The following is a 23,370-nucleotide window of genomic DNA, read 5'->3' on the forward strand; positions in this document are numbered from 1 at the left end:
TACAATATATTAAGCCAAATTACTGACAAATGACATTACAACTTTTTTCGTGAAAGAGTAACAAACACACACATTGTTAGTTAGATTTTCAGTAGAAAATAACTAAACAAACTGTGGAACATAGCTGTAACAATCGTTTGTTTGCCCCTTAGGGTTAGGCAGTAGTTCTATATAATTGTATTGTACTCCCACACTGCCCTCGTAATGGCTGCGAACCTATTAACTGAGCACAGACTGGAGGCTGTATAGTTCAGGTATACATGGTCTTGATTTTTTGTACTAGTGAATTTGGAGAAAAACTAACAAGTCATTTTCACGAAAACATCTTTAATGTTTCTGTCACATTAGAGTAAAATAATGTAAAATAGAGGAGGCCTTTACGTCTAATTGCAAACTGCATCGCATAGATCAACTGCACTAATCGTGACATAGATCCTTATATTTTTAAAAGGGGACAAATGATAGCGTGAAGCTGATTTTGCTTACTAACGACGGATGGTCAGTGGGCATAAGTATTATAGAGATACAGCCTAACGATGATTTTGCTTACTAACTGACAAATTGATCGTCAGATATTTAAGCAGTCTGCCTATTGGAGTCCATGCGTAAGATTCAACTGCATTCTACGAGACTCGTATAATGATACAGCTGAGTGGATGAAAGAAGAAAAAAAAATGAAAACACGCAGCCAACTTCACTCCACTTTCCACAAATATCAAGACTCTTTACAAAAACCTACTACGATAGTCGGCACACGCATTTAAAGGTTCAGCCGTAAACGTAACTTGCCAGTTTTATTTGCTGTTATTCCGATGACACAGGTAGGCTGTAGTGAATGTCAAAACGCTGTGTTTTATGACGTACCTAGTATATTATTTTTGAGAGGTTCCTATCATTGGGGGAATGAGGATTTTAGAGTGATATTGAAGTGTGATGCAGAATGATGATATGTTTTTTATGGTTGTTTAGTTTTTGGCGGCCATTTTGATCGTAAAGTTACGGCCTTTACGGCTCAATTATGAGTACGGGCGTTTGAATCCAAGTTCTAATTAAAGTACCTTTACACATTACTTTAATAATTAATATATACTCCCTAACAACAACGATTGATTCTTCTGCATTACTTGTTCAAGTTTATATCATTTAACCGTACAGTATTTTTATAATAGGAATACTGAACAATGCTCCATTAAAAAAATAATAAAAAAACTTTATGCCAGCCTAAGCGATATTTCCATAAATACGCCTTTTATTTTGATAGACGTTAAAAGTAGGTTTAGTCAAAAATTCGACGATAAAAGTATATTCAGTCATGTAAACTAATCTTTTGTACCTTTTTTACACTAGTCGGTTGAGTGACATGATAAAACATTACTTATTTTATTCAAAAAGATACAACAATAGGCGACCGTATCTTTTTCAGCTATCCTTGTCTGAATAATTTTGTGTTTTTTTTTTGCCGAATTGTATCCCACTATGAGAGCCTTGACTATCTTGCCACTAGATAAGGATTCGTAAATATTATTCATAAAAATCAGATCAGAATTGATACTTGTAGGTATATGAAAAACACACATTTATAAAGATTAAACCTGGTAAGGTTCATTTCATACGAAAAATATTGCAACAGCAAATTCAAATAATAAATAGAACATTGATAATTCCTTATGCAGATCATGATATATCCAACGTCCGTCATCTTTCTGCACGTCATAACTTCTTCTTTAATACCACCAAACCAATCAGTCCAGGTTGGTTTCAAGGAGGATTCATAAATATCTAAAAACAATACACTTAATAGGTATTTAAAATTAGAATACTCTCATTACAATTGTAATAAGAGACATTTTAGACAGTACTATTTTTACTCGAAAAAAATAACAAAAGGCTATCGCATCGCATTCTTTACAAGACCTTTTGTGTTATTACCCCGCAGGCATTTATTTTGCAGATTTATCTAGACACACGGCAGTGTGTCCGCCAAGTTCGAGCAAAAAAAGCGACACACCGGCCGTGGGTTATATTACACGAACCATTTCGGGCCAAATTCGACCCCCCTGTAACTCAAAATCTATTTTATTTACGCATATCAAATTTCTAGTATCTGTTGAGACCCCCTCACTTATCTAAAATACAAAATTTCATTAATATACCTATTGTAGGTCTTGAGATATTGACGTCAGAAAATCGCTATTTTTACTATACACTCACTGACTGATTCACTGATTCACTGACTCACTCATCAAAAACCTAGACCACTTCCAATGGTCGTATTGACTTGAAATTTGGCATGGAGGTAGGTCTTTATGTCAAGGTAAAGGGAAAAATCTGAAAATGGCCAAGTGTGAGTCGGTTTCAAAATAATGAAGGCGTTTTATACCCTGTGTAAATTTATACCCGTAAGGAACTAAAACGAACTAAATTAATCTATATTTATATAATATATCTTCGAATGGTTTCACCAAACTGTGACGAATGTGGAGTAGTCGAAGATGTTCAACATGTTTTGATGGAATGTGTCAGAAATGAAGCTTTAAGATTTAACCTGTTCGGATCAACATATAATTTCGACGTTGGAGAGTGTAATGTCATTCTGGCTACTCCTTTATCGGTAGAGGCCAGAAAGCTGTATAAACTTGCTTTTTTTGTTTTAAATAGTTAATTTATGAGTAGGTAACTACTTTGTGATTGTAGTTAGTAAATGATTTGTGATTGTAGTTAGTAAGTGATTAAGTTGATGTTACAGGGCGACGTTATCGCTTAGCGATAAAGCTCTTAAAATAAAGAAAAAAAAAATCTTCGAATGGTACAAAGGTTTGTATTTAGTCTAAGTAAAGTAAAAATCTGAAAACGGCCAAGTGTGAATCACTTTCGAAAATAACGAATGTGTAACTTTGATCCAAGAACATAATATATGATAACATGTCATGTCAGTCAGTTGGTAAATCTAGTCATAGTTAATCTAGTTCATTTCTTTGTAAGAAACATAGTGCATATTAAAAAATCTAAAAGATAGTATAAATGAGACATTTCTTTAACTAACTTCATCATAAGAAAAAAATAAAATAAACAACTTTACAAAAATAAATGAAATCCCACCCAAAACAAAAATGTGAAAGACTGCCAAGTTCGATAATATGGGAATGCTTCGCCTATAAAAGAAGTGAGATCTGAATAAGTACCAAGTTCCATACACATACCTCAGTTAAAAATAGTTACTTTTTAATGATGTTACTTGGCAAGTTTTAATAGAAAATTAAATACTTGATTCATTGCGTTGTTTATAACGAGGTGTATGAAAACTTGCCAAGTAACATCATTAAAAAGTATCTAACTATTTTTAACTGAGGTATGTGTATGGAACTTGGTACTTATTCAGATCTCACTTCTTTTATAGGCGAAGCATTCCCATATTATCGAACTTGGCAGTCTTTCACATTTTTGTTTTGGGTGGGATTATTATTTCTGTTATTTTAATTAGTAAAAATCCTTTAATTGGTCGATGAAAAGAATATGGAAGCGCAATATATCATTGTTTTCTGAGCAAATTATGAAGCATCATTGTAGGTATAGTTTTTATTAGTATCGGACATTATGCCACTCATATTTTATATACCTAGGTTAAGTAACATTATATCCTACATAACAAATAACTATAAATCATTGTATTATGACCTATATTTTTGGACTATTTTTATCCGTCAGGGAAAACCTGCTAGATTATTAAGGTCTGATAATTAATTAACGTAAACACAATTCTCAGATTACCCAATTATTTATTATTTCAATAGCAAAACATCTTGTTTTCGATAGAAATATCAACAGTACCTAATTCATGATACCTAATTTAGACAGAAATATCGTATTTCAGATAAATCTATATCTACACTTTTATACCAATATTGTGAAGAGAAAACCTTATTTTCTTTGTTTGTACTTTTGTAGCTCAAAATTTATTAAAATCACTTCAGTGGTTTAGACGTGAAAGCGTAACAGACAGAGTTGCTTTCGCATTTACATCTAATATTAGTAGGAATTTCTGTCGCTTTACTGGTAAAATAGTAGGTACCTATTGAATATCTTGCACCTAACAACACATTTCATTATACGCCCATTATAAATAAGTAATGTTTAGACAGAAAACAGATTTATCAACAGGAAGAAAACTCGCTATTAATTAATTTTCTGCAAGAGTGAACTGTGATGTGCCTGCTAACTCCATCTATTATCATTATCCTGAACTACTGGCATTGGGGAAAATGGGAGGCTTTGAATAAGAGTGACTACTTGGTTTATGTTATTTATGTTTTCCTACTAATAAAGCCAATGAATGTAAATTTTATATAGAATAGAAGTTAGTTAAAAAGAATAATATAAATAATTTAGAAATACGAATAATTTGTTAGGGTTATAAGTGAAGACCCCTTTCAAGCAAGCTTTGTCGTTTATATCTTGACTCAAGAAATTATCATTATAATATTTATTTTGTCATACAATCGCCAGTCAGCTTAAAGAAAGCTTGATTGTCATTGCTCGTCAATTGAAAGGCCAAAAACACAAATATTTCTTTTTCTTATATCCTATACCAGTACGATAACTGCAAGAAATGAGCCAGAGCTGTCAAAATCAAATTGCACCGTTTGCTTTATCAAATAGGGTTGAATTTTGTGTAACTGGTACCATAAGACGCAATTTTGTAGGCATTACACAGCAGTGATGCGTTCTCTGTTTACATTTCGTATGCAAACAGAATTAGCAAGACCCTTGGTTTATCTCTCAGATAGATATTTGTATACCGTCTTTGCTAGGCTATATGGATGTTTATACTTGCCTAAGTTATGTATTACTACGACTAATATTATAAATGTGATAATACCTCATCCTCGTACACTATTTCTTGAAGGTTTTATAATGAACCATCCTATATGTTAAAATGTTATCTTCGCTTCACTCATTGGAAAAATAAATAATAAAAAAAGCAACCCTACTTTTTCGCTATCCTGTACCACCCCCAATTTTATTTGGGCCATCTCAACTTGTTTTACTTTTCAACTCCTGTTTTCTTTCAGGCAATTAATTCATAATTTATTTGGCCTGCCTCCCTTTTATATCTCTCTCCTATATATGAAAAACTGTTAATTTGCACAGTTACTGTGTAAAACCAATAATCAACTAAAATACCTTTATAATACAATCAGAAAATACAGACTTCACGACAGCTGTGACTGTGAAAACATAATTGCAATTCAAGTACTTTATAATTTAAACTTCAAAAGGACTTGTAATTCATTCGAAACTAATATGACTTTGTCTTTGATAATACGTTGACCATTCAAAGTTTCCAGAAAGGTCAAAACTTTCAAACCAATCGCAATGATGCAAATTACATACATGAAAATTTACTTATGCCACTATTGCTCTTTGAAAATGTAAAAAAAAAAACTTAAAAAAGTATACAGATTCCAAGATTTACCACAAGTACAGATAACATTATCATAACACCGAATTACCTATTACATCAGAGCTAAATATAAAACAGAATTTTTGAAATTACTCGCTTATCAGACTTTTAATCATACCACCAACAGCAACGTACCTCTATCATAGAAACATAATATGTATCAATAAATAACAACTTCTAGGAGCACACTGCAAACTTTAAGTCGCTCGAAAATTTTTTGGGGCTCTTAAATTAGTGCGGAAATTAATTCTAGTACGTACATAAAAACGATCAGGTATTTGACCGGTATCAGAGCGACTGAAAACTTTGATGGAATTCACGATTTTCTTAAAAAAATATATAATCTGACCATCAGGCCGACTGTTTAGTTTGCAGTATGTTCTAGGAGTATACATGTAAGCTGAAAATTGTTCAGCCACAAACACGCCAAGTATTTGAAAGTGCGGTAGGTGGAAATCCACAGGGTGCTGTTAATTTCCTTAACTTTACTTCGACTTTGACTTTGATACATAGAACGCTCTTTGAGAGGGAGATAGATACGTTTTGATATACTTCGTGCGTGAAATAGGAGATCAGGTATCTGGTATTTTGGAACTAGAGGTAGGTACAAAATTGGGAGGTCAGGATGGTGAATCGCTACTCTTCAAAATAAATTGTAAGGTGAGCCTTACAATTTCACTATACAATCGAAATATAGGAAGAAAATATGTGTCTGAAATGATGGCTGATATATCAATAATTATATTTTTATTAAAAAAATCCATGATTTGACCTTTTGTTATTCCCCGCCTCCATTTTTCAGTCTACAATCAACATAATTGTAAAATGCAAGATATTATTGAAACTTCATTTTCCACCAAATAAATTAAAAATCATTCACATAGATTAAATTCTTTCATAGTAAAATTAATACTTTTATCATGATTTCGAATGCCGAATTTTGGAGGAAATATTAACTTTATTTTCATTATTTAATTTATTTGCAGCGCTGACCAGTGAACAGGTCAAATAATGCAACTCGAGCGTCAATACTGGATTTAATTTACTATCAACGCTGAAAAAATATCCTTTATTATACCACTATGTATTGAACCATAAATATAATAAAATGATTTATCCCCAGTTTACTCGGAGCAAACACTTCACTTTTCCTTCGAACTGATTTCTATAAAAACACGATATAAATCCAGCACAGTTTGCTTTAGTCCAGACAGAAAAAAACATTCAGTATATTTGCTCAGATTTTTTCTCCCGAAGCTCTAAATTTCGGTAGAGGTCGGATATTTTATATTTTATTGTCTCGGACGTGGTACAATATGTGGCATGTCTCATAAGAGTTATGGGACAATCGATCTGAGTTTTGGTAAAGGCCCTCTATTAGATATCCGAGAAATGTGATCATACTTTGTCATGTCTTTTTTGGAATACAAGCCGAAAGAGCAAGCCCATATCTTATGATGTCGGATGTGTTTGACGATTTATTGAGCTGGCTCAAGTGGCTTTGTTTTGTGGTGTGAACGTGAAAGCATTCCTTCATGAACATTCGATAATGTTTTTCCACAATACTGATTGTCTGCACTTATTGGTTTTCGTTCCATCTAAACGTAACATTAATTTCTGATTATAAATTCGGTTCACTGAACGTGCTCCATAAAACAGATTTTCGTTCGAACTTTTCAGATTTTCATTATGAAAATTTTCTTTGTTTATAAAAATGAAAGTTCAGTTTTTGAAATACTGCTTAAATCGATTTCGTTAATGAACATTGATTCTGCGAAGACCTTTTAATCGGTTCTGCTTAAACATTGTTATTATAAAAATTGTTAGTAAATTCCAGAATCTTCATAGAAAATTAAATTAAATTTTTGCCATACGCAGAATAATTTTCTACAAATAAAAAAGAAATAGTTAAATAAGCTAAAGCACATGCTTTTTTCACGTTTCTTAGCTAGTCATGTATTGTCATCTGAACTCAGAGCGTATGCAAAATGTCATCCTAATCGAAGGCCGGGAAGTGGGTCAAATTAAGATTTCAAGATTTTCTTACATACATAGTTACAAATGAAGCTAATATAAGCGTGTTAATAAAAACTATAGTCAACATTTCTATTATTTATTTCAGGAGTTACAAGTCTTCGTGACGTCATGCTCCTGGTACAACCGACCAACGTGATCAGAGGTGGTACAGCCGCCCTGATCTGTTCACGGGACATGCAGGGCGCTCCATTGTACTCCGTCAAGTGGTACAGAGGAAACCACGAGTTCTACAGGTATACTCCCATGGAGGAGCCTGATACGAGAGTCTTTGGATTGCCTGGGATCTATGTAGATGTAAGTATCTTTATTTTAGTTAAAGTTATATAGTTTTTGGTAATTCTTCTATGCGTTTGTCTTTGAACCTTTGAAGTGTAATTTTATTTTAATTAGTTCGGAAGAAAATGCATTTAAACAGTGCAATCATTGAAAACAATCTATATACATATATAAAAATGAAACCCGCTTTCCGTTGTCACGACATAAGATGAAAATGGCTTGACCGATTTAGCTGAAAATTAGAGGGGAGGTAACTTAGACCCGGGAGAAGGTTTTAAGTTTTTGTCACCATCCAGCTACGGGACGCGGGTGAAACCGCGGGCGAAAGCTAGTAATTGATAAAAATCGATGATTGCAATTTATTTAATGCAGTTTTGACATCCAATTACTGTGCAATGAACCATTAAGAAGAACAGGCATAAACTTTCCTAGAATCGCATCTGGAATATAAAACCAGACTCCATAAAAACGCCCGACCCCATGCTTAAGTCAATGCGATCTTATCTCGATTCCTACCATCTTTTATCTTCTCAATATCAGCTATCCCACCCAAGAGCTACATAAAGATAATTAGGGACTTTACCTTTCAGCATAATGTTTTTCCTTCCCCATCGGTTGGTTCCTGCAGGACAGATTAAAGATGCTATTACACGGATGGATAGGATCCGATCGGAGCTACCTAATTCTTTCGAGTCACCTGCGATAAACAAAGGAACGAAGCCCTGCTCAGTTGATTGGGTTGGATCGGGAAAATGGTGCACTGTTAATGCAATTAGCTCAGTGGATCGACACGTTTATTTGGGAGGGTATCTGTTTTTGGTGGTGATTCTGTGCTTTGTATTCTCTGAAGACACGATGTCTAATGAATTAAGAAGGGATCTTTGTCATCAGGTTAATAGAAATAAAGAATAGATAGATATATACGTTTGTTCTACTTACATTTGTAAATGAAAGGACTTTTGGGACTAAGAAGGTCTGTTGGCTATGTGATCTTCTTTATTTAAATAAAGTAATTGTGGCAAATTTTTAAAGGCAATTGACCTAGATCAAATAACAAACGTTGTGTATAATCACCACAAAAAGGAAAAAGGTATACCTTTTTAAATTGCTTTCGACTTTTTGCTAACAAGGATAAGCCTAAACTAAATCGAAAATAAGTAAAACGAAGCTCCAAAAAAAGTTTTATAGGCAATGTACCACATTTAGTGAGCAAACGTTCCAAAATTTAAACAAAGTCTGCCAGTTCCACGTTTGAATACGGTCAGCGAAAAAGGGTAAAAACAAAATGGCTGTCAGGCGACAAAAATCTAGTACACATATTGTGTACCTGTTTGAAAACATTCGGAATTTCGCTACCAGCGTCACCAGTATGGTCTCACTTTGCTAGATTGAATCGATAAAGACTGGATCGGGACTGAAAACGATTTTCGAGGTGCGATCCGGCGAATGTATAGTCCTGTCTTCCTTTCATTATACGGGAATGAGGTTTTTCAGATCTCTTTTATTGCACGTGTTTAGTCTGAATATCTGTTGGTGGATACTTTGAAATCCATTCTGGATATTTACTGCACGAGGTGCATTGTATTCGGTATTTTCTTTTTTCTGGAAACCCAAATCGATGTTCGTAATAGCTGTCTGGGATCTCGGCAATGTAGTTGTACTTCTTGTTTAATGGAGTGGCAGTAATTGTGTATTTGGTTGTCAATGAGCTTCAATGGCTTGTGAATTTCAAGGACGATTTCGTAATGTTGTGTTAGTAGCTCTTTTAAAGTCATTTATATTTGTGGTTGGCAGCATATCCTCTTCTTCCATACTTTCCTATAATAATATGTAATCAACTCGCTATTGACAATCTTTCGTATTTCTGAAAATTTATCCATCGGCAACTAAATTCACATATCTATAGATAGACGCAAAAATATTAGATTACCTTTTTGTAAGCTTATTAAGTATTTGACCAGAGAATTTGTCAGAAATTATTCATAGTACCAAGAAATTACAATAAAAATTATCATAATAGCTAAACGTTTTGCCTGACAACAAACTCTAACCTCGTATAATGAGTTCAAATGAGCGAAGGAATCAAATTATCCTGAAGAAAATTTTAGTGCCTACTTTTGCCGATGAATAAAAATGAAATTTTTTACCTTACTTCAAAGATGAAGAGTATTTGTCAAATCTTGGATATTGCTAGATATTTTTACACTTGAATTTTCGTCTTGATTAAGATTTGTTGATTGAGAGTAACGTAGTACCTAATTTGAAATCTTAGCTATTTTATACCTTTAAACATCATCATATTTTCGTACTTGGATAGTTTTGCGCTTACAAACGTTTAATTAACGATTTGGAAAGGTAATGAGACAAAACTAATTTAGGTACACTTTTGGCACAAAACCTCTCATTTACGAACTAGTTTCATGAAGCAATTTTTGCTCAAAATTTCAGATGAACCGATCAAACGGCACACAAGTCCTGCTTCGAAGACTGGACCTCTCATTGGCTGGGAACTTCAGCTGCGAAGTGACGGCTGATTCTCCATCTTTCGCCACGCAGATCGCTACCAAATTCATTGATGTTATTGGTAAGTAATATTACATACAACTTTAAAAATATATCATATATATATACATATTTCTGTTATATTTATCTATTATATATATAAATATATATATATATATATATTTATTATATTTTATTTGTTATTGTTTTATGTATTAATATTAAATATACATAGTGCACCAAAACTACCTGCGATATGGTTATGTCCTTTTTTTTTTACAATCCATCCAAAGGTTGTCTGTAAGAGATCGCTTTTAGCGATAAGACCGCCCATTGTGTCACCGACTTCAAAATTTTGTTTGTTCTTGTTATTTTTTTTAATTGGTGTGCATAATAAAGAATATATCTATCTATCTATCTACATTTGATTCTGTAAAAAGTATTTTCTTATGTTTTGCCATGTTTATCATGAAACTACGTATTTGTTTTGTAAAAGATTTTATTTTTCATAAAGCGATTCGTATAACTGTGTTCTGTTATCATAAGTGTTTTCTATTGTAATTAGCCATGTTCTGTTCTGAATTGTTTCTCTACCTTCAAGTAGTTTTTGTATAATATTTTTTTATTTATTATTTTAATGTGAAACCTGACGAGGCCACGGGTCATGGTCCCACGTTACACATAATTTAATGTATTTGCATTTTAGTTGCGCTATTAAGTTTGGTGAAAACTTACTTATTCTTACTGTAACAAAATCACTAAAAGGCCAACAACAAATTTCAAGCTATACACATGACTCTCTAACACAGCCGGGCAAAGATTTACATAGCCATGAAATTCGCACTGCACAGGCACTGCTGAGCTAGTCTTTCGGCATAATTTGCCCGTATACACTACATCGAGAGAGATACACTCGGCTTGCAGTAAATGTACTGACGATGTACTCAACCAATTTATCCCAGTTAGATAGAATGCCAGTTTATGGGCGTGGTAACAGGTGGAGTAATTTTTAGGTGCTTTTAAATGATGTGGTTTATTGCTTATTATTATTTTTTAGACCAGGACTTTGTATTTTTTTGTTTTTATCAGCTGAGAAACTGAGAACTGAACTAAGAGCTCAGATTTAAACAGAAAAAGATGAGGTGAAAGGTAAGCCACACGTTTTAAGACGTATGAAAGCTAGGAGACAAATAATAAAAAAAATAACCAAAAACTTTTCAACGTCAGAAATGGAATTAAAAAATAATTATGCAAATGAATATTCATAAGTTGCCTCAATAACAATGAATCTGTTTTTAACAAAATATTACTTTGTTTTCAGAATCCACTCTTAAAATAAAGTGTAATTGAGTTTGCTTTATTAAAAAATAGAATAATAAAATTATACAATTATCTCTCAAAAATGTTGAAGAACATAATTGATTGAGATCAACAAACTTTTTAAAACAATTTGAAACAAATGACTGGCACTAAATGATAACTTGGTAGTTTCGGCATACTAACTGATGATTTCACCTTTCGAAACCAAGATTAAAGGATATTATGAACATTCGTCATGTAAACCTCATTTAATTAGTCCATTAGAAGGTATATCTTAAATGAATTCAAATTATAATGGAATTGTATTAACTGAGTTTAGTTTAGTTAGATTAGTTTAATGGTACATTCAGCCTTAAGTATCTACTCCTTCGAAATTTAAATTATGACCGTTATAATTTTATAGTCTCTGGTCTTAAACAAACCTTGCGTCGACTTTAACTCAATTTTAGAACGAAGTTCATTCGCAGTTTGAATATTATATCCGAACGATAAAATAAAAAGTTTTAATTAACTGGGAAAAGTATCTGAATTGTGTCTATGTGGCCAGTTTACTGCCTCGTGAGACAATGAAGGAGGTTGATCAAACTTTGTGATGGGTACATTGTTAGCTGATAATGAGAACGGCATCAAATCTGTTGATCTTTTGCAAAATAAATACTGTTGAAAAAGCTGAGATATTGTTCCGAGCGGTTTCAGCCACGTCCCGATATTAACAAGCACAAAAATACCACTTAATTACGTTATTGTAAATGAGGTTATAATTATGTGTGAAACTCTTACGTAAAAGTGACGTTTTTCTATTTATTTAATACGAAACCTTTAATGAAAACTTAAAATAACTTGTATTTCGAACATAATACGTTTCAAAACAACTCTTTTTACGGGAAACCGCTATTGCTTCAAAACAGTTTCCGGAAACTATTCAGAATGAATGAATGAATGCATACAAATGCATTCACTTCATTTTCCGATGTCCTGCTTTCAATACGGACGCTTTTCTTTATTTGTCGCCATGTTGAATAGTGGTTTTAAGCTATGAGAAGTGACGTAACAGTGTTATACAATATTTAATGTGTATATTTTTTATGAATGTTTTTTTATGAGAAAAAATGACAGACAGACAGGGCGTCGCATTTTACCCAGCAATTGAAAAAAAGTACAAATTGCATTTCCGAGTCTAAGACGGTGAAAAACAGATTAAATTTTATATTACCAACACGGTCCCGAAATAGCTTTGTCATTACACTTAAAGAGAGTGATCAAACGATTTTATTAATTAAATGAAAGCTATTAGTTATATCCGTAATTTGTAGAAGATATTTCAGTCCTCAATTTAACATCGTTCAGTAACATTTTAACAGGGTCATAACAATTTTATTGGCTCATTCATAATTGAGTAATCAGGGTAGCTTTAGAGGACTATGACTTTGTGTAACTTATTTCGTATTCGACTGTATATTTTAAACTAGTCTTGGACTTGATGATGAAAGTTTTCTTGATTATACTTCATAATAGAAGGGCAAGTCCTAGATAAAATGGATTGCCTCGTAGATCTAGTGAGTGGAAGATAAAATAATGCGCATTTACCCTAGCGTTTTACCACTCGAGTCAGGTTTTATAACGCGTTGAATATGCCAAGAGTTAAAAATGCTGGTTTGAAAAAGCTCATGGAACATTATTATAACATAGTCTTCAAATCACGTTATACGTTGTGGGTTTTCATAAAGTATTCCACAGTCCGATAGTTAGTGATGTTACACCCCTATGGCTTTCTAGAAGTCAGGGTGGACTTAGAAAGATAATTGCAGCCTAATGGGAGATAATAGGATCGATTTTCTACAAACTTAGAAAAGTTGCATTGGTACTATACAAACTTACTATTCTACTTCTAATACTAATATTTACAAACTAAATTATTCCCTACAACTTACCTACAAACTAGAATAAAAATAAAAAAAGGTAATAAAAAATAAAAAAAATAAAACCAAAATCAAGCTGAGACTTAGGCGTCGAAGTACTGAGTAAGCTTGAAAATAGTATCGAATTATGCCAAATAAAACAATACAAATTCATTACCTCTACACACAACAACACAATTTCAGAAGGTCCTAATTCCATTCCCTGGAACGACCATAACAGGATCAGTATTGTTATTTTATGTGACATAAAGTTTCAGATACCAGTATCGTAATCGGGGACCGATCTCATATTTATTAGGGATTGGATAGGCTAAGTTCCAGATTATTCTGTAGTTTGTAATGGTAAAGTTGTTGATAGTTGTTGTGTTCCTGCTTATCTTTGAATTTAGTGTTTTTAGGGGTTTTCTGAAGTTGAGGAAGGCTTTTTTGCGATTGATTTTGTTTTGGTTTGCGAATTTGGTGATAAAGTTTATTTATCGGTATGGTTGGTTCATACTATTTCATAAATAAAGCATAGCATTGTGTTTACAGAAAAGGTCAAGTAACAATATTTTTTCAAGACAATTTTGAACGTACCAATATTTTTTCGTATATGACAAGCTATTTGATTTACCAAAACATTCCTATAAAATAAACATTTAATTTTAAGAATGCCCTGAAAATATAGAGTATGCTTGTTCGTTTGGATAAATGTGGTTAATTCTGGGACCCACCATATCACATTTATTGAGAAGGGATTTTATAGGAATTTATAGGATTTCGTCCTGGGTGCGCAAATAGTGTACTGTGGGGGAAGCTATTTTTTTCCGCTTATTCCTATAAGATACAGTAAAAAGTCTGCCTTCTCCAAAAATATAAGGAACTAGCTGTTGCCCGCGACTTCGTCTGCGTGGGCAATTTGGAATTGTCAAAATACTACTTATGCCGTAGTGTAGGTGTATTCTTTTACATAACAGTATAATTAGGATTACCACTTAGCAGCAGCACGGGTTGATCAATCAAGGTGGTGTCGACGATGTCTGACTATTTATCTAAACAAAAGAAGTAAAATTTGTGACGTTGTGGAAATCTCTGGATCTAGTCAACCGATTTGGAAAATTATTACGTAATTCTCACAGAAAACAAAGGTCTGACAAAGTTGTCATTTGTACATTTTCTGCAGCAGCTGCGACAACTCAGGAGCCAGAAAGTCTGTCAAACAGTTTTACTTACCATGGATAACGCGGTGTCTAGTTCACTGGGTTGAAGAGATCAGATAGGCACTCCAAGTAAACAATGGTACTCAAAAAGATTCGGTTTGACTGGAAGCCAACACCCACATTATTTTTTTGAGGAATAGCTGGGTGGATGATGACTGAGTCATCAGGCAAGCGCATAGTTTCACTACTTGTATTTCGGGGATTTTCTGTGCACTCACTCATTATGTTATGTTGGAATTCCACCGAAATGTTTGCATTAGTTCACGATCAGGTAAAGTATACGTCCGAGAGAGTAAGTCCAATTCGTGTGTTGGCACTTGAAGCCTGCAGTTCTTCCAAGATTTTCAAAATGTACGCTCGCAATTTGTCATTTCTTGGTGGAGCCAGCAGATCAGAAGAAACATAAGTGCTGTGTATACTGTGCGTCACTACTGCACAACGGTAAATTTCGTCTTTATAAATAGCACAAACGTTCGCTCTCTTGCGGAGGACGTTTAAATACCATATTATGTGTCACACGTAGGTAAACAGGACAACAGTATATTATCATCGAACCGCTTTCAAAGATCTGATGAGCAAACAGACCAGAACTGACTTGATCGCCTCGAGAAAATCAGAGCTCTATGAAGCGATCATTCGCTTTGGTTCCTACTGTTATTGTGGTTTCTGAAAGGGTATAATTTAGGCGGTCACCAAAAATATTTTTAAGACTCTAAGCTGAGGCACCAAATAAAATAAACAACGCCAAAAAAAAATAAATTGACTTTATTAAAAGGGCACTAAAGTATATAATGTTATGATCCAAAAAAAATAAAATAACATCAGAAAAATCGCAAATCTCGCACAAATATTATTTTTGGTTCCCAAAATGGATTAATGGTCACCAAATTCTATCCAACTAAAAGATTAATATTACTACCAAAAAGTTATTGACGAAAACGAATCGCTGCAAAACCGACTCCACGTAGTCTGGTCTGCCCTACCCCTAGAGTGCAATTCAAAACGGTGGTGAGCGTGAAAACCATCTGCGACGATAAGCTCGCATGGGACCGCCGGAGCCCCGCAGCGCCGGAGCCGTGACAGAAGCCATGCTTGCTGCATGTTGCGTGCTTACATTTTAAACGCACTGAGTTACACCCAAATTCATATAACAATAAATAAGCGACGTATGTTTGGGAACCCTAGTATATTAATTGGTATTTGGGAAATATTCTAGCGATCGTTAGCTTTTTTAGTCTAACAAAAATGACCAAATTGGGAGTCATGGTATTACATAATTGGTAACATCTAAGTAGTGACAATATATAATATTTGGTCTAAAGTGTATTTTAAAGGCGTCCATATATTTTTTTAGTAGTCAATAATACGAAAAAATGGTATTATCTAATAATATTTTTGGAAACGTTATTTGGTGACCATTTATCCATTTTGGTAACCGTTTAGAATTTTTTTGGTAGTAAAATAGGTACTTTTTTGGGTAGTGTTTAAACACAAGCCTTTCTGAAAATGTATTCAATTAACCAACGATGAATATAATTCTTAGCAGGCCGACTCTTTTGACTTCTCGAAAATCATAACGTTGGTTTTTGTGCAATGCACAAACAGAATTGATATTAAAAGGTTTGACAACGGGCTATAGTAGCGTAGTTAAACTAACTGAAACAATTTTAGTGATCCTTCAATAAAGTTAGAGAAGCGGGTGTGCATGATGAACATTAAGAGTTGGTAAATACGTGATGAAGATGACCTAATTCATTACTATTCTAATTTGTTCATGTACCACAAAACTCAAGTTAAGGTGGAGAAAAGCTCCCAAAGGCCTGGGCATTTGCAACACGTTGCATGGCATCCTGGAAAGTTACGTAATTTTCAGCCATCAGTTTGAGCAGCGTGAGGGAGTGTCAGGCTTTGGCAATAGTGGGCCTCACAGGGGTTTGCTGAATCTCCTTGAGGGGCGCATGAAATAACGGGTTTCCCAGAAGCCGGAAGGTCGATGACCCACTCAAAACTAATCGCTCACGCCTACGGTGGCCGGGAGTCGTCTCTCGACTGTCTTACCGCAGTGGCTGGGATGAGAGTTGGGAATTTTCAGTCGCTCCGCCGCCTCATTCTTTGTCATCCCATTTCTTCTCGCTCCAGATCATGGTTTAAACCGGGGCCGGGTGCGATAGGTCGCACAGTCCGCACAGTGGTGACACCCGGGCGCCACCTCCTTGAGATCAGAGTTGGGAATGTATGTTTGCAAAAACTAATAGAACATTTAGCGAAAACACGTTTGATAGTAATTCTGTCTTTGTAACTGAATAATATAAATGATATAAACGTGTGACTGTGACTGTTCGTAATTGTGAATGGTGTATTTGTGATATAATTCTTAGCTCGATGATTTGTGATCAGAAGTTGAAAGCAAGTATGTCTCTGGCCTGCGACGCGTAATTTGTACGTTTTCAGAACGAACGAACTCATGTCTTCTGATGACATCTTGTTGACGTATTGGGACAGGTAGTTATAACCATTGATGTTAATTTTAGAAGTGACACAATGTTTTCGGTCGTATTTTGCCTACATTCTTCATTACTCGAAAAGTGTATTAAAACCAGGAACTTATTTTTAAGGATGTTTGAATATTAATTACAATGTTTTTTTTTATAATAATAAAATCTTAGACTCGCAATGCACTTTCAGTGTGATGCATGTTTGTTATTGGATGAAATTAATGGATATTCATGTTTATGAGAGGTATAGCTTATATTATGTCAGAACAACATATGTAGAGTTTTTAAGAATGTGGGGAAGTTCATAATTTCTTCGGGATGTGGGTGCCGCTTCCCATGGAAACTACTGCCCGCACCGGGATAAAATATACCCTATGTTACTCGCAGATAATGTAGCTTTCTAATGGTGAAAGAATTATAAAAATGTCCCTGATGATGCGCTGATATTTCTTATAGTGTTTTTATAGTAGCGAAATACACACGTTGTCATATATTTTTTTCTTGAAAGTAAGAACATACCATGACAAAGTGAAGTCTGTTCTCATTGATATTTTACCTACTACCAGTTTTATGGCACATCTGTTTCTGCATGATTTTCTTCATCTATAATTTTAGGATATCATTTCTTTAAATTCAGTTTTTTGCTCAAGTTACTTATAAAAGCGTTATTTTCTATGTAAAGATTGATAATAGGCCGATAAACTTACAAAGTTCAACATTCAAATATGTGTCATTATTGCACCCGCTGTTGCAGAAACGTTAACAGAAATTATCGTTCATTGCTCATCCCCCGTAGGTGATAGCGTGATAATATATATCCTATATGTTGAACCGGCCCCCAGGTAATATTCATGCAAAATTTGATTTAAATCTATGCAGTACTTTTCGAGTTCAGTGAGACCAAACATACAGACAAACAGACATACAGACAAACAGACAAACAGACAAACAGACAAAAATTCTAAAAACTATATATTTGGATTCAGAATCGATAATAGATCACACCCCAAGTATTCTTTTAAAAAAATATTCAATGTACAGTTTTGACTTTCCTATCATTTTATTATATGTATAGATAAGACTACGCAATATATTCCCAAAAATATTTTGACTCCGTGTTCGCTATACTTTACGACAGCACATAGCATGTTTATTTTCAAATTATGTAGTACAAGGAAATATATCGTATATCTTGTTTTACTAGAAGATAAAATCCTCCTATATAAACGGTAAATAAAACAAACATAGTAAGTTGTGTTTATTCTGCATATTTTGACTCTTTTGTTCTTATTTTATTGTCAGTCGTGATATGATTTGTGAAATAGGCTGAAGGATTTATTATATAAAGGTAGGATTCGAATAGTGTGCGGTACAGTGACGCACAAAAATATTTATATCAGTCTAACACGTCTAGAAAATAGGAAAAATGGTGTTCAAACATTTGTAAAACATTATTATTATTTTTAAGACGTTCTTTTCAAACAAAATAAAATTTTATTCAAAAAAAAAAATTATTAAAAAAGCTTTCGGAGATCTGGCCACATCTAGGTTTAAAAATACAGGCTTGTTGTACTTTAAGTACTTTTTTATGGAGAACAAAAAATAACTATCGCAGATGTCATCAAGCAAAATCTCCTAAGAACATAAATGCATGAGTTCGAGGACGAGGAATGTTACCAAATAATAGGCAATATTATATATGAAATAAATTATATAAAAATAGAATATCAGAATATTATGATTATCATGTCACGACAAAACACTTCATCAGAAAATACGTAACACAATGTTACATAATTTACCTTATTTTGGACAAATAGACGTAACGACAGACAATAGGCAATCATGTTACTCAATAGACCTATTTCTGAAGGTATTTTGTTACATAATCAGGTATTAAGTTACAAGGCAATTGAATGACTAATAATACCTTCTAGCTAATGAACCTGGAATATTAATTGTTTTACTGATAATAATATTAATTTGACGTAACTACATTATTTTTTTCATCAAAGTGACTATAATGATGGTGTGGAAAGTTTTATTGAATGTTTGTGTTCCGTACCCGTATGGGAAAACGTGTGGCGGTCAGTCAATCACACTATCATCAGGTTGTATCTCATGAACCGTGAGAGTTAGTATCTATTAGAATCATTGTAATATATAGGTAATGAATCCTCTGTAAAAAAATAACCACAATGGTTCATGAGACACAGCCTGGTAATAACGGCTGTATTACTGCCAAGTTACATCAACGTCAATCCTATTTGAAAGAGTATCAAACATACAGACACATTTATGTACATTTAACTTACAGATCATGACAGTGTATCATTGACATCGTCACAAATAAAACAAACAAACTTGATATTCCGGTCAAAGCATGGACATGAACATTGAAATCAAGTGGCTCCCATAGGACCCCAATAATCCTAGAGAACACGTATTTTAGGGTTTCCATCTCCATTTGAATAAGTATTTTATTTTGTTAGGATTCAATTTAGTGCCCACGCGTTTCTTCGAAATCCCTTTAGGCTAGGTTTTATAATAATAATGATTAATGTTGTTTTTGGTGTTCAGATATCAGAGAGTTGAATATTTTGTGGATAGTCAATTTTAATATAAATTATTTTGTATATTATTTTGCTTTGAAAAATTTTCTACCAATTCCAGACTATGTTGTTATTTATTGGAACTCTCCGCCAATAAACACACCTGTGTTCCTTCTAGAACCGTTATTATGTACCGGGTGGTAACTCTTCCAAACAATCGCGCAGCCCTAGTGGGTTTTGACGCACCAATTTCTCTCGCATACATTTCATTAATATCATGGAACATTGACGCAAAAAAATCAAGACTGTCTCTCATCTAGATAGACTGGAACTTTAAACGTTTTATTTGTTTTCTTATCATGTTGGACAGACGACCTTATAGAGGTCGCTGGAAGACGCTGGATGCAGTTCGCCTCCAACAGGTATCTGTGGAGATCTAAGGAGGAGGCCTACGTTCAGCAGTGGACGACCTATGGCTGAGATTATTATGATGATGATGATAACAAGTTCCTTCAACAAATTCCAGCATTACCGCACCACCCGCCCCAGCTGAAGGCAGACAAGGATCGCTACCAGCCTGGTGAGGTGTTACAGGCGAACTGCACTTCCTCGCCAGCAAGACCTGGTGCTAACCTCACCATATATATCAATGAGGAGCCAGTGAGTATTCTGTTTACCCTTTTTTAACCGACTTCCCGAAAAAGAGGAAAGACTATCCCAAAAAAAAACTATTCTTAGGTGCATCGGCCTAGAAATCGGTGGCGAAATAAACATATCATTCACTAGACACCAACTTCTACGGTGTGTTTTTGGGACTTGGTTTAATTTTTTTTTGTTACTATTTATCTAGCAAATAAAAACTCATTTAGAATCCTATTTTATCTGATTTGCGAATGTTTTTACTGATTTGTACGAAAACTCTATAACCATGCACAGGGAATTCTGTTATATATTATAATTCATTCTTATAATTATATATTCACTTGGATAACGTCCTCAAGCAAACCTAACTGACGGAAGTGTGTTGCTGGGGAGTTCGTTGCCACTTCTTCTTCCCAGAAATATAACGTTGATATTGGTAAACGGTGGGCGTTTTGGGGGTTGTGTATTGTTTTGACGTCAGAAAGCGCTGATATAAGCCTTATTCAAATGTAAAGAATACTGAGAGAGAGAGATTGATATTTGGCACGAATATCAGTGATGGTAGTTCACAAAAACAAAATTTCTTCTCACAAACAGTACACAATTCAAAATAATCTTGTTTCAACGAAAAAGTTTCACCTTGCAATATTTTAAATGTCCTAATTTGTGAATGAAAAAGTTTCGTAATTAGATCAGTTCGCAGGCCACCTGTAACTTAGGTACTTGTTAGTTATTTCAACAGGGCTTGTGAAAACAGGTGCCTACTTTAAAATGATAAATTGGTCGTTATTCTTCTTAGATAGTAATATTTTCTAGGTTTTATGAAAATGGATTATAAAAAGGCGTTTAAAGGGCTTGGGGGTAGAACTTAGTTTGAAATGTTTTCCGAGTTAATTAAAGCTTTTCATATTTGCAAATAGGATCTGTTTACTTAGCTTAGTGAGTCCCTGAACGTTCAATTATCTTAAAATACAATAAGGCAAACTTGGTTACCCTTGAACATGCCACAGTAACACGAGTACCAATGATTAAATCAAAACTTAGGTATTAATAACTCTCGGTACTTTATAGAAATAACTAAAATGAAATGAGCTACTAATTTATTCTGGCTCACTATCAGTAATGCCTTTGTACTTCACTGTCCTTTCTACCTATCTCATCAACTACGTACATAACCATAACTAAATACCTAAATAACATTATTTCTATATGATTCCAGCTCCGCTCTTCAGAAACGAGTCTCCACCCCACAGAGAGTGGTCTGCTCTGGACGAGCGTGAAGGCGGACGTGAAAGTCACGCCGGAGATGTTCCAAGGAGGCCGACTGAGGGTCGCGTGTCTAGCCACAGTGTATGATGTGTACAGGAACTCGGCTAACCTGGACTTCTTTACACCTGATACGGATCCGAGACCTGAGAGGAGTGAGTATTTTGTTCATCTTTACTGTAAAAGAACTATTGTATACAAATTGTTTCCTTTTCTAAGAGTATGTATCTATGTAGTATCTTGCGAGTTCTTCTCTATGAGACTCCTTGGAACCGTGCAACTAGCTTGACATTTTGAAATAGCTCTTATAGCATATTTGAAATTAAAAAAGTGATGAGTTTATCTGTTTTGTAGATACATTTAGGAAATCATAGCAAAACGAAAAATTTAAAAGATTTAAATACAATCTAAGGTTCTAAGAATACTTTGGACATTTACGATAAAACGTGCTACTGTAAATAAGGGAAATAATGTGTAGAAATGGAGCAGTTCATGGACTACTAGCGCCATCTATCTTGCTACGTGCGTAACGCTACACTCGGCAGTTTAGCAGCTTTACTGCTTTTGAAATGTTATATTGCTATCCGACATAGTACAATGAAATAGGTTAGATGGATTCTGAACACATTGTAAGGCGGCATTGTGAAAATTGAAGATTGATAGAATCTAATTGTATTTATACGTAATAATATGCGACCTAAGCTTGATTAATTTTGTCCAAAAATCGTTTTAATCTGCTAAAAAGGATTTGGACCTTTTTGTATTTTGATTGTCTCGATGTTTGCTTTAAATTAAACACGACATTGGTTGATAAACTATACAAGTTTTGTGTATTTTATACCGAAGCATTTAAAGCCAATACTGGCATCTATACTAACATATTGTATTTTCAAATTCCAGTCACCCTCAACAGCGCATCCAAGTGCTTCCAAAGCTGGATCCTGCTCCTCCTACTATTTCTTCTGCCAGTAGTCATGGGCCAGGACTACTTGGTGCCAATCCTCGACTACGAAGATTATGAGGAAAAGTATGGCCCAGCAGCCTTCGCTTCGTTAGTTGGCGGTTAAAATGATGTTTAAGGTGTAAAAATACGAATTTAGTCTGATAAATACTTAATTTTAAACACGATATTTAAGCACTGCATTTGTGATTGGTTTTGGTTTGATTTTTGTGGGAGCCTGTTTAGACGTTGTATGTTCGTTCAATTGAAAGACTTATTGATTTGATTTTAAGGTCTATATTATCAATAGAAACACGGAATAAACCATATTTTTTTTAGGCTCTCTCCTTTTACCTAATAAAAAGGAAAAAGAGAGCTTTATTTTGTAATCAAACAAATGTTGGTATGCTAAAAGGCCGATTTTTCAGTTGCTCGATAGTTTTTTAAAGCTGTAATTAAATATACATTTTCCTTAATTGCATGCATTATCCATCTAAACAGGCTTGGCACTTAAACTAATAACAATTATATTTAAGTTTTTCAATAAATTGAGAATCTCTCATGTCTCTTAGTGATAAATAAAAAATAAATACAAAGATATTATGAAGTGATAATTTACTTTGTTACCATATTGCATTTGCTTTATTTATATGGATAGCCTATAAACTACTGTAATATGATAGTGATTTATATAGAGAGCGACCATTATACAATATACATACATGCTTTATGTTTTTATTATAATTTTTAATTCAACCTAA

At 34.0% G+C, this 23,370-nt stretch overlaps 1 protein-coding gene across 1 annotated transcript in view; it reads left to right on the forward strand.

The window, feature by feature from the left end:
* Nucleotides 1–22,843, forward strand: part of LOC110375326 (uncharacterized) — a 109,412-nt gene extending 86,569 nt beyond the window's left edge. Inside the window, exons 2-6 of the mRNA XM_021333401.3 lie at nucleotides 7,584–7,792; nucleotides 10,223–10,358; nucleotides 20,288–20,421; nucleotides 21,623–21,824; nucleotides 22,570–22,843. Of these exons, the coding sequence (XP_021189076.1) occupies nucleotides 7,584–7,792; nucleotides 10,223–10,358; nucleotides 20,288–20,421; nucleotides 21,623–21,824; nucleotides 22,570–22,736 (848 nt within the window). The 3' untranslated portion in view covers nucleotides 22,737–22,843. The remainder of the gene's footprint in view (nucleotides 1–7,583; nucleotides 7,793–10,222; nucleotides 10,359–20,287; nucleotides 20,422–21,622; nucleotides 21,825–22,569) is intronic.
* Nucleotides 22,844–23,370: the final 527 nt, after the last annotated feature.

Source organism: Helicoverpa armigera, chromosome 14 (assembly GCF_030705265.1).
Source record: "Helicoverpa armigera isolate CAAS_96S chromosome 14, ASM3070526v1, whole genome shotgun sequence".
In the NCBI taxonomy this organism is placed as follows: Eukaryota; Metazoa; Arthropoda; class Insecta; order Lepidoptera; family Noctuidae; genus Helicoverpa; species Helicoverpa armigera.